Source organism: Dermochelys coriacea, chromosome 12, assembly GCF_009764565.3.
Source record: "Dermochelys coriacea isolate rDerCor1 chromosome 12, rDerCor1.pri.v4, whole genome shotgun sequence".
NCBI lineage: Eukaryota > Metazoa > Chordata > Testudines > Dermochelyidae > Dermochelys > Dermochelys coriacea.
Window position 1 is genome coordinate 36,616,950 of NC_050079.1, and position 13,442 is coordinate 36,630,391.

General features: G+C 39.9%; 1 protein-coding gene across 1 annotated transcript in view; it reads right to left on the reverse strand.

Annotated features, from left to right (window-relative positions):
* Nucleotides 1-1,569: 1,569 nt before the first annotated feature.
* FOXC2 (forkhead box C2) overlaps nucleotides 1,570-13,442 on the reverse strand; it is a 70,662-nt gene continuing 58,789 nt past the window's right edge. Inside the window, exon 2 of the mRNA XM_038368366.2 lies at nucleotides 1,570-1,944. Within this exon, the coding sequence (XP_038224294.2) occupies nucleotides 1,906-1,944 (39 nt within the window). The 3' untranslated portion in view covers nucleotides 1,570-1,905. The remainder of the gene's footprint in view (nucleotides 1,945-13,442) is intronic.

Here is a 13,442-nt window from a genome sequence, read left to right on the forward strand (position 1 = left end):
ATTTTAAAAATCTGATTGGACATTAATGACAACTTACCTGTTTTCTTGTCTCAGTTTAAGTGGGTTGTTTAAATGCTTTTCAAGATTAGCACAAAAGCACTTTGTATACAGGCCTGTTATTTTACACCTGGCAGGCAATCTAACAAGATCAGATCAATTTCCAACATCCCTCCACTTCCATGGCTCCATACTTCATATTTCATAATGTCACCCTAAACACAGTGTCAGGGTCTCATCAAACTAGAGCACAATCGTGGTACATATTGTCTTCAATCCTCCACTCTATCCTTGCTTCCTAGGATTAAGTCAATTTAAAACAAAGAAATAAAGGCTTGGATTAGCTGTCAGAGCTGGGTTTTTTCTCATGTTCCTTTTTGTTCTTCTGAACTCAAAAACCCCATTTAAAACCTCTTAGAAATAGAAGAGGAAATCAATTCTGCTTTCAAAAGTGAATTTAGTGCCAGAGAACAGTGCTGGATTGACAGCTCTGAGGACTGAAGACTTCTGACTCCATAGAACATGTGAAGCATGGGGACAGCACAAGCCAATATACACTATCCTGCCAATGTACATGAACTCCTCTCATATTCTTGCCTCGATTCCTTTTCTGGAGAGACCATAGCTGTGAGATGCTAGTTTCTTTTTCATTCCTATTTAATCCTTGGCATCTTTGCTGAGGCTGCCAACAAGCATTGAAAGAGTACAAGTCTGTCACGCAAATATTATCCTGTTAAGAAAATGTCGACATTGGCCACATTTTTCATGAAACTGGATCATTTCTGCAAATTCATCTTGGAGTTCCTAAGTTTTCAAACTTTGTTTGAGTATTTTACACAGCCCTAATTGGCGTACAGTAGCGTATATCATTAAAGCAACATGACACACTATGATATATGATATATGATATGTATGATATAGAGAGCTGTAATTTTTATTTTGTTGTCTACCACACTGTGCTATTGTACAACAGATCATAGCTGTTTCTTTCATTATATATCTCCTAATTAAATGTATATTTTTATTCAATCATATTTTTTCCTTTTGACCCGTTCTTTGCATATTTCGACAATTTGCTTCCACAGTACAGTTGTTATACAATCAAAATCCCAAAAATGTAGCTGCCACTCCTTTTGGGACAAAATCCAAAACTAGAGCTAGCTAGAAACCAGAATTTCCATTCTGTGGGATAGTCTGACATTTCAAATATTTTTTTGTTTCAATAATGTCAAATAACTTTGCTTTCATATAGTTGACATTTCAAATATTTTTTCAATATGTCAAATAACTTTGCTTTCATGTTTAAACCTTTTCTTTCAAAAGGTAAAAGTTTAATTTAGACTATCATAGTGATTATTTTATTTGCACTTACATAATATTGTGTAAAGATTAAACATTAATTTATACTATATTACTATATTACTATTAGTATATTACTATACTATATTAATTATAACAATAATTTATTTATTTATACTATATTTTAATATAATATAAAAGTCCAAACAAAATGAATGGAAATGAAGTCAAAATGACATTATCAAAACATTGCAACTTTATTTAAATGAAACACAAAAGTTGAAAGAACTCATTTTCATTTTTTCCCATTGAAAATTTCATCAAATCTATATGTTCCTGTGAAACATTTGATTTCAATGAAACAGTATCTTTTTTTTTTTTGCTACTTTAAACTGTCATGTCAAAAATTTTGATTAGCGCTACCTAAAACCCAATGAAGTCAACAGACTCCCATCAATTTCAAATGGGCTTTGGATCAGCATCTTACTGAACAAAAATCCATATCAGTTCCAGTCTGTTACTTGTGGCCATGTTGGATTCTAATATGCAAATCTGCCATCACCTAAGCACCACTTCAATGCCAGTGCCAATCCTCATTTATGAACATCTTCAGTTTTGCTTCTGAATCATGCATTCACAGCCATGCACCTGTGAAAAGAGAAAAGGGCACTGTTTGTATAAGCATTTCGAAGGAATCCAGTTCAATAGAATGTGAATGTAATGTGGGATGTTTGAGACCGCAGGGGGAAAAAAGGCAATTAAGGTACTAGTTAGTATGTGCCAAATATTTACCACCATGTAATAAGAATGGGAGTGGATTTTAATTTGAAGGATGTTTGAAGCCATGCTGTGTGCTTCTCTAAATAAGGAAAACCCAGAGGCACAAGTACTTCAGGATGTATAAAATGTGGATTTTCCTCCCAATAGTTGATGTTCATAATAGTGTTTATGGCTCTTACAATACTGCATGGGCTTAGTATGAGAAGGAAAAAGTTTCACTTATTTCCAGAAAACTTGCCAGCTTCCTATAACTTTCCATTTCTTTTAACACTAAGCTCAGGAACAATAGCCTAGAAGTAACAGCAACAACAACACCACAAAGCTGTTGGACTTTGAACCATGCTGTTCCTAAATGTTGCATATAGACTGATTCCCCATATTTATTACAGAACAGCGTAAATTTGCTCAAAACTGTCCGTTCAGCAACTTCTGAATCATAATAATTAGCGCTCTTCTAGCACTTTACATCTTCAAAGCACTTTACAAACATGAACTAACACCCCTAAAATGTAGATATTGTAAATATTATCATCCTGATTGTTCGTGACCAGCTCAAGATCACAAAGTCTGTTCCAGAGTCTGCGTTAGAAGTTAGCAATTGCCAGGGGTTCAAATAAGCAAGAATGGGGGATAGAGGCTGAGGAGCTGTGCTCTCCCCTTGTTTAAAAGAAAAAGCAAAACACAGAGAGATCTCCTCCCCTCTCTGGGTGGGGAAAGCAGTTCCCTTCTTTGGCTGTTGCAGTCAGAGTTCCCCTTTTTGTCTTAGTCTACTTCAATGCCTGGGAATTCCTAATTCTCATTCCTGTGAGATTCTGCTCTCACTTGCACGAGTGTTAAACCACAACAACCTCCTTAACTTCGGTGGCATTACTCCCGACCAGATCAGAATCTTAGTCCATCTCTCTCTCTCTCTCTCTCTCTCTCTCTCTCTCTCTCTTAATTTCCTTTCCCTTCCCTCTCTCAAGCTTACAAAAATAAATTGAACTTAGCTTTCATAAATGCTGTTGATAGGCCTTCGTGTCATTCAAATGGCTGGGATGGCATCTCAATTAAATCATGATTGACTCACATTTTTCTGTTCTGAAAGAAATGAGCTCTGTTGCTGTATTCATTGAGATATAAGGGAATGAGTTGCCACATTTTAGGAGTTTATTTAATTCCCAGCCAAGTGGGCAACGGGTTGGGGGGAACCTGATGTGGGATTTGGGCACGTACAAAACATCTGAAACCCAACGTTTTTGGAACGTCTAGTTAATAAATAAAAAAAGAAGTGATTTTTCAGTGTTTATATTTGCTTGTGTCTGTGAGGATGTTTTTGGACTTTCATCGCTTTTTGAAGGTGTGTCACCTAATTATGGTCTTTCATCCTTCTATTCCCTAGTTAGAACATGCCAATCCCTTTTATGGCAATTGATTATGACTTGGAGATTTCCACATTCCAGCCAGTTCAGAGAGTTTGGATATTTGTTAGTACCTGAATAAACTCCTTTAATCCAAAAACAAACTCCACCTGAAAAAGACTGCATGAAAAGGCCTTTCATATGGTGTTTTCAAACTTACTGGTTCATGATTTCTTTGGATTTGACCCTGCTTCCTGTACTAATGGTCTCTGAATGCATTCCCAATTGTGGCTTCTTGGTCTATAAGGTACCCAGCATTAATGGGGAAGAGGAAAAAGAGTCATACAGCAACTGCTTACACAGAAAATGCTGTCTGCATGAGCAAAAATGGACATGAAGGTGAATGGAAACAAAGTGATATGAATGTCAGGCTACTTCAGCTAAATTTTTTAAACAAACTATTTCCTTGATATTAATGCTTTTAAAAGTTTTTGGCTTCTAACAGATTTACAATACCTTTAAAGTTGCCTTTAAAATTGTCTTTCCCAAGTGTGAGAATCTACACTTTGCTGATTAATGTGTTATTGTGTTTAAGAAATATGTAACAGGACTGTAAATGTGCTGATGAGGCCACATTGAAAGATTTCTGCTCCAGAGAGCTGAGTATATGGAACTGGATCCTATGATGGCTCTAAGTATCTCCACTTCCACTGAAACCAGAGACAGGTTTCAGAGTAGCAACCGTGTTAGTCTGTATTCGCAAAAAGAAAAGGAGAACTTGTGGTACCTTAAAGACTAACAAATTTATTCAGCATAAGCTTTCGTGAGCTACAGCTCCCTTCATCGGATGCATCCAATGAAGGAGCTGTAGCTCACGAAGCTTATGCTCAAATAAATTTGTTAGTCTCTAAGGTGCCACAAGTTCTCCTTTTCTTTTTGTGAAACCAGAGAGGCACTCAGCACCTAATAGGATCAGGCCTTTAGCTTGGCTATTTACATTCACTAAGACACAATCTTTCTTAGGTTTCAGAGTAGCAGCCGTGTTAGTCTGTATTCGCAAAAAGAAAAGGAGTACTTGTGGCACCTTAGAGACTAACAAATTTATTAGAGCATAAGCTTCCGTGAGCTACAGCTCACTTCATCGGAAGTGAGCTGTAGCTCACGAAAGCTTATGCTCTAATAAATTTGTTAGTCTCTAAGGTGCCACAAGTACTCCTAATCTTCCTTAGAAGTGTCATGTTTATTTTAATTTCATGTAATTGATAAGTTTAGGCCAAAATGTTCAAACTACTGCTGCAAATGAAGTCTATATTTTGGCACCTCAATAAAAGTTGTTTGTTTTAGCCCCCACAGTTCCCCCTGTAGTTAGCTGTCGTGTATTCAGCACCTCTGAAAATCAGGCTCTTTAGATTTAGGATCTTGAATATGATATTTAGTGCCTAGCATTAGTGCCCCAGATTTTAAAATATGGGCATTTTCTCTTCCTTACAAAAATGTTTTAGTTGACACATTGGATTATAAGATTTAGCGGGTGGAACTAATTCCTTTTGCTGCAATATGATCCTCTCCTACCATCCTGATCAGACCCTTTTCCTTCCTGTAAGTCAGTTGTGCTTAGTTTGATAAACTATGTTTATGGTGCAGGACTTGCCTCGACTAACTTTTTTTTTAATGAGTTATTAGGATTTTTTATCATTGATATAGCACCTACTGCTTCATAAAACTTGACCATAGAATGTCAAATGTAATGTCCGTGGATATTTGTCTACATTTCATTTCCACGATTTGGTGGTCTGAATTAATTTTATTTATCTGTGAACACACAGTGCCTTGATTTCAGTATCCTGTGAAACACAGCATCTAATGAGGCAGAGGAAAGAAGTGACAGACTTTGGCTTCCTGCAGCCCATCCTCAGAGATGGAAACTACCGGTGTTGACTGACTGGTTTGGCGGAGTGATAAGCCAAGCAGTGGGCTCTGAGCCAAGATGAGGACTGTAACTCCTTCAGTGCAAGATTAATGAGTGTCTGGAGGGCCAGATCCTGAACTTAATTACTCCAGTTACTCCTGATTTATACTGGTGTAACGGATTCAAATTTAGCTGAAGGGGTCTTTACATCACATGCGCACATGCTTCCTGGTTGCCATCTGACTTTGTATTGCAAATGACAAGCCAAAAAACCCATCCCTGGAATATAGACATTCCAGCCAGGAGCTGGCAGTCCTTCACAGACAATATTGGTGCAGTAGATTTTGTTGGATCATTTACCTACCATTACTTGCTGGTAGTGGCTGTTTGCCTTCAAGATCAACAGTACTAGAAAATGCCTCATTACAGTCACACAGCGGGTTTTATTTTTCCTTGACGTTCAAGAGGTGCAGCAGAAAATGAGATTCTCTCCAGATTGATTCACACACTGTCCAAAGAGGTCACTGCGGCTGACAGTAAACTGTGTGACCTACCCATTTCCCAGTAACATTCCAGTTGTTGGTGCCAGCACCCAGACAACGGGAAAAGGGATGGTTGGGTCTCCAAAGAGTGTGGATTAGAGGTTTTGGTTTGGAATGTCTACGTTTGGATAATCTCTGAATTTAAAAAAAAAAAAAAAACAACTCTGAGACAAAGTTTAAATTAAAAAACCCAAACCAGCCTTTGATTTCTTCTCTGAAATGACCTCACTGCGTACCCAGTGCAGCCACAAAGCACGACTGCCTTCATGGGCTTGACTCTGGGAAGATGTATCACTTCCCTTTGAGAAATATGGAAGGTATTGTCACTAATCACAGTCTATTCTGAGCCAGCTTTTTTCCAGTGGGATCCTTCTGCGCTTTTTTTGGGTTTTTTTCTTTCACACAAATTGTACTACTCCATGTAAACTGGAAAGCTACCCGCAGTGGCTAAGCGTGTCCACAATCATAAAGCAGAGGAAGGTCAGAAGAGGATGAGATTTTTAGAAAAAAAGGCCTGATTAATGCGGATGTGGCTGCTAGCGTTCCGAGATGACTGGAACTATGTCGCCTGATGCCATCTGTTACTCACTGGCAGTCACATTTGATCTCCTTGCTGGTTAACCCCCTGTGTGCCAAGCCTTGGCTATGTTCTCCCTCTCGCCATCCATTCATGACTAAACCCCATTATTTCCTTTGGTCTCCAGTGTGTAATATTAATAGCATATGTTCCAGTGGTAGAGAGTTTATTCTTAGTCAGGGGCAACCAGGAAATGCATTTATTTGTATGGTGAGGCAGTGAGGGAGGCTCAATTTTATTTCTACAAAACATCTTGTATCAATGCCAAAACAGGACACAGCAGAGCATGGAAAGTAATATGCAGTTCTAGGGGCAGTAAAATAACTTTGGTCCAGTGCTTCAGACACCCTTTAAAGTAGCATTCTCATCCAATCTCAGTTTGGCTATAAGATTACAAACAAACCCCTCTCAAAATCATGTTCTTTACTTGGTCATTCGCCTCTGGTCACTAATCTGCAAGAACATGCATCTATTGTCACTTGAATGACGAGAGCTAGGTCAAGGGAAGTTCACGTCAACATGAGCAGGATTCGGCCCTTACCCACTCCACACACTGCAGTCTGTGCAAACAGATGGACATGGGCATAAAACAATAAAGATGGACATAGGAATCTGCATCTGCAAGATTTAGGAGGTGCGCAGATCGTATTTCATTCTTCCAAATCAGCTGCATTACTGAAATCATACTTCATAGTTTAATAGCTTCTAAGGCCAGAAGGGACCATTAAATGTCTAGTCTGACCTCCTGTATAACGCACACCGTCGGATTTCATCCAGTTATTCCTGTATTGAGTCCAGTAACTTGTCTGACTAAGTTAACATAAAATGTTAATCAGAACACTTTTAAAATCTGTTATACTTTAATGATCCATATTTTAGGAAGGCTTTAATAGTAACTTTTTCCCTGTGTCAATAGTAGCTTGATTTTTATAAATGGCAGTGCTGCACAAAAAGGACAAAGGTAGGTTAAAAGTCTGTTTTGAATGCAACTTGGCATTTGGCAGGCTAAAGTGAAACCTGAAAAATAAAAACTCGTCACCTCCCAAACATATGTTCAAGGTACAGCTTTGCAGCGAAAGGAGACTGAACATGACCTGTGAGCAGTGGCGGGTTAGCCACTGGGCCAACAGGGCCCATACCCAGGGGCCCTGGCCAATTGGGGGGCCCCCAGAAAAATGGGCACCCCCATGACCTGACCTGCTCTGACTGCCCAGCGCTCCTGCCGGGGAGCGGGGGAAGCCCCACACCCCAACCCCACTCTCTGGCAGGAATGCTAGGCAAGGGGGTGGGGCAAGCCCCCGTGCCCCAACCCCATTTCCCCAGAAGGGGGGTGAGGGCGGAACTGCAGGTGGAAGGGTTGAGGAGGGGCCTCCACTTGCTCTGGCCCAGGGCCCCACAAAGGTACAACGTTGCTTGTGTGAGTGCCTTTTATAACTTGCATTTGTTTCTTTCCAATTTAGCATAAGGTACACAAATGCTGTGGCAGTGAGCATTGAAGGAATCTTCCAAATAAACTATCATTATGATCGCTATTTAGTCATATAAAAGTAGCACTTACTGGCACCAGATCAAGGCCCCATTTTGCTAAGCACAATAAAGACATATAAAACAGTCACTGCCCAAGGAGCTAACAATCTACATAGATAAGACTGACAAATAGTTGGAGAAACAAAACATTATTAGGGTTGGTTGAAAATTTTAGTATTTTGAACCTTGAAAAATCAGGAGAAATTTCCACACATTTTTCAAAAAAAATTTCCACCAACTGATCAACATTTATTGGACTTTAGGGGATGGGGGGAATCTGGAAAATTTTCCAAAAAAAATGATTTTTTCCAATCCCCTCTAACTTTTCTTATCCCCATTTTACAGATGGAAAACTGAGGTACGGAAGGACTTTGCCTACAATTAAATGCACAAATGCATTTGCATGTGCAAAATCCATAATCCATACACAAATGGGTGCTGTTGAAAATATGTAGGAGGCTTAATTTCTTTTGATTAATGGGACAGTCTTTCACAAATGACTATCAATTTTTCAACCACTCTTCCAGTACTGCTTCTGCTTTGAAAATGGTTGTATACATTAGACCCTGGCTATTGCCTGCTAGTCATTACCAGTGGGAAGCATGATCAGAAAGAGAGCATTTAACCTCACAGCCAGTGGTTGGTTACTGTCTGATGGCCATTCAATTGCCTATTTGAAATGATGTGGTCATTTCAGCCCAGTTCCTTACAGACAGGACTAATTGACGCTAATTTGCAAGGTTGTCCAGGGTTCTCATTCTGGCAAGTTCATCCAACAATGGAATCACCCCTTCAGCCCAGCTCAAAAAAAAAAAACCTGTAAATACCATTCAGCATAGCAGTAGACTGAAGAAACTAGCTTTTACCACCAGAAGTGCCTTTAAAAGTGATAGGTTTTAGTTGCTCTCAATCAACTTGGGGGGGATTAATTCTCAGTTATCATGAAATGTGACAGAGTTGTCTTGCTTATGAACTGCTGCTGATTCTGTGTGTACTGATCTGTCGAGCAGAAAAGAGCCAGAAGCCTTTATTGGCTTTAGCATGCCTAGCGAAAGTGTCTGCCCTCTTACAGAAGATAAGTTCAGCCTTGTTTATTTTCATTTTGGCTATTCAGAATGCTCTGTTATGCGCTGTACCAGACAATAATCCTGTGCCTTTAAAAAAGGAAAGGAAGTGTGGTCCTGGCAAACGTAACTAGAGCAATAAAATATAGATCTTTGTAATTGTTGTGGAGACAAAAAGCAAAACAAACTGCATTTAAGTACATTGTAAGAAAATGTCAGAGATTTGAGGGAATGGTTATTAGCATAAAAAATCATTTATCTCCCATGAGTTAGGCAGTTGGATGGAGACCAACTCAATTAATTTTCTGTATTTTTTCCTTTTGGGATTTCTTGGAATGTCAAAACTACTATTTTTCTTCAGAAGGACGATATACTTTTAAGATGATGGCAAAACACTACTGAAACAAGTTGCACAGAACTGCCAGCTTCTACAGTAACTTTGTGCATGTGTATAATGTACATATGAAGAAATACATGTGTGTACAAGCATAGGTTCCTGTGCACATAAGTGTGTGCAGAAAGAAATGCTCAGCCTTTGTAGAAATATTCAGTCTGTGGCTTTAGAACAACACGTAATTTTCATGGGTCTTCTCTGCTCTACCTATTATATAGTGCATTTCATCAGTAGATCTCAAATCACTTTACAAAGGAGGTAAGTATCATAACCCTCATGTTACAGATGGGGCAACAGAGGCATAGGGGTAAAATGGCTTGCCCAAGGTCACCCAGCAGGCCAGTGGCAGAGCCAGACACAAACCCAAGTCTCCAGAATCCCCACCCTTACTCGAGCCACTAGAATCTTATGTTAGTAGCTGTCGCTGTAGTATTTGAGCACCTGGAAAGATCTGATGTGGTTCCCTTAGCATGCCTGTAATATACCTTCCTTCCACACATGAGTGTCCCCAATGATGCACAACCATTATAGCAACCAGCTGTGTTAAATTTGCTTAGATCAATAAGACTCCTCTCGGTATACAATCCTTCATTGTGCCAGTCTCTACTAGTGTGGAAAGCTCACTGGTATAATAGCACCAAAGATACAAACAGTCCTTCCACAGTCATCTCAGAGGGTACCAGTCACTGCTTAGTTGGCATGTGTGACTCCTTTCTCTATTCCCCTGCCCAGGGGTAAGGTTGGCTGGAAGACACTCATGTGCATACTCAATTGCACACTATTTTCAAAGCAATCAACTTCTTCAGCTTGTTTGACTTAGTCTTATTCTAGCACTAGTATGTCTCAGAGGATGCCATAAGCATTTTTCATTTAATGCCCTATCCTCCTCCCATTGAAATTCATAGGGATAGGTTTATATCAAAGTGCACTGCAAGCACTATGAGATTGATTCATAAATTCGAAACTCTCTTAGTTGTATTGAAGTGAATAGTAATAAATGGCTTTCAGCACCTAACAGGATCAGGCCCTAATGATTAAAACCTCACAAAATGCCTGTGACATAGTTAAGTAATATATGCCCGTTTTGCAGATTGGGAAACTGAGACAGAGATATTAAGAGCTGGTCAAAAACTAGGAAACAAAATTGTGGCACTTTTGACAAATTTCAAAAATATTTGTAATTCCCTTTGTATTGTGTCATTTTCCAATTTTTCAATGAAAATGTTAGATGGATCATATTTTTTATTTTGAAAAAAAAAAAGCCACCGTGTAACTAACCTGACCAATCAAAACTGGCAATTCTCTCCCTATATAACCAATTGTAGAACAAAGTTTCTTTTTTTAAACATTTCCATTAAACTTTTTTTTAAGTGAAATGCAGAAAATTTCTTTTTTTTTTTTAGGCTAAATTTTGTTGGAAAAATTTCAACCAGCTGTAAGTTGTCTCTTGACCTAGGACACAAAGAGTCAGTGGCAGAACAAGGGATAAAATCTGGCCCGGAAGCTCCAGGTCAGCAAAGCACTTAAGCACATGCTTTATTTTAAGCAGATGAGTAGACCCACTAACTTCTAGGACACTAGTCATGTGTTTAAAGTTAAGCACATGCTTAGCTGAATTGGGGCCCAATAACTAAAACCAGTGGTTCCCAAACTTGTTCCGCCGCTTGTGCAGGGAAAGCCCTTGGTGGGCCGGGTCAGTTTGTTTACCTGCCGCATCCACAGGTTCAGCCAATCACGGCTCCCACTGGCCGCGGTTCGCTGCTCCAGGCCAATGGGAGCTGCGGGAAGCGGCAGCCAGCACGTCCCTCAGCCCACGCTGCTTCCTGCAGCTCCTATTGGCTTGCCAGCACCGCTTCCCGCAGCTCCCATTGGCTTGGAGCAGCGAACTGCGGTCACTGGGAGCCACGATCGGCCGAACCTGTGGACGCGGCAGGTAAACAAATCGGCCCAGCCCGCCAGGGGCTTTCCCTGCACAAGTGGCGGAACAAGTCTGGGAACCACTGCACAAGAACATACCCTCAGGGCTCAGTCATGGCTTTGCCGCAAACTTATAGGGGCAGTGCGTTGTTAAACTGCCCCTGGAGCAACCTAAGAGGCGGATTGTGACTCACTGACTTACAAACCTCTCATCTGGTCCCCACTGCTCCTGGGAAGCAGTATCTCACCCTTTCTGTACCAAGCCCAAGGCTGTAGCATAGCTGCATCTCCAGGCACATTGGCTTGGCTCCATTCACCTCCCACCAGCATGCACAGAGAGGAGATTAATAGATTTGTGGTATCTGCATCCCCTCCTTCCCTGATACCTGCAATACGGGTAGCCAGCACAGGAGAGTCGCCTCTAGACCATGTTTCAACCCTCAGTGGCAAGAGAAACTATGAATGGCAAAACTTGACATAAACTGAGAAGATGATGATGAAAACCCAACAAGGAGATCTTGCGCCTACTCCCACTGGAATCAATATCAATGAGATGAATTGGTGTCCTGCTGTCACCTCCCGTACATTTTGTACTGATCACAGGGGATTTATTGTCCTAGGCATTTGGCTGGCATAGAATTCAGTTATGGAAACCTTTGGATCTCCTGAGCCTTTCTCTGCTGGATTTCTGTCCCAATCAAAAAGAAAATGGAGCTCATCTTCTGGGATTAACATAATCAGAGATCAGCACTGAATCTGGTGGGAAAACTATACTTTTATTATTATTTTTATTACTATTTTGGTTCCACGGTTAACTAACTGCTTCCCTCACAGTACACACCATGATACCACGTCTCAAAGCCTAGCCAGCTTGGAGGTTTCATTAATAAGGTTTATTCTTTTAATTTCAGCACAGGAAAATCATGTTTCAGCTCCCTAGCAAGACCGTTCCTAGCAAGTAAGCACTGAACAGTATCAAATGCAAATATCATTTTAAAATATGAGGAGGTGGTTAAAAGGCGTGAGGGGAAGAAGGGATTTTGGAAGTCTGCATTAAGTCAACAGAACCGTTAGCAATGGGATAGTAAAATTTCACAGCTTTGCTTTGATCAGTATTTCAGAAAAATGAAGCTATAAAGGCAGAATGTCCTATGAACTGCAACTAAGGGAATCTTTATTTCAAACATCCATCAAGAAAATTAGAATGATATTGAAATGTTGTGCTGGTTACATTTTATTCCCAACTTTGCAAAATGAGTTGCATATGATTTCTCAATGATAGTAAAAAATCTTGGCATGCTTCAGTAGTTTGTATCATTTTAACAATGGTTCAAAGTAATTATAATCTTTACCATTTATTTACTGATTTAGACATGAATGGCAAAAATCTGTCCTCAGATACAAACCCTACAACTCCTTTGAAATTAAGGTTTCAGAGTAGCAGCCGTGTTAGTCTGTATCCGCAAAGAGAAAAGGAATATTTGTGGCAACTTAGAGACTAACAAATTTATCTTATGCTCAAATAAATTTGTTAGTCTCTAAGGTGCCACAAGTACTCCTTTTCTCTTTGAAATTAAGGGCATTCAATGTTGTTGGTTTCACTTTTCATTTAGAAGGGACTTTGAAAGACAGAGCAGCTAGGAATCCCAGGGAGTGGATTTGCGGGTGAGGGGATGTTTATTTTTCCTCACTAATTTTTTTTTTCTCTACTCTCACTTCTCTGCTCCTTTTTCACAGTCTCTCCTAAGGGGAATAGTAATTTATGATGATTGTATGAACTCAAATGCAAGCAAAATGAGTTCCTCCATATGAAGTAGAGCTGTGACAGAGACTCAAAGTTCAGATTGCATCTGGATCTAGAGTTTTGGACCTGACCCTTATTCAGGGAAACACTTCAGTGTGTGCTTAAATCTTCATTGGGGCTTTAAGACTTCAATGGGACTTAAGCACGTGCTTGAAATTAAGCATGTATTTAAACATCTTTCATTGATAGGGTTGTTTTCCTTGCTTCAACCCGTTCGAGATAGCAGCCAAGAGCAATGCTTAGATCCGGCTCTGAACCTTCCCAGCATTTGGAGATATTTGACTGTGGCTCT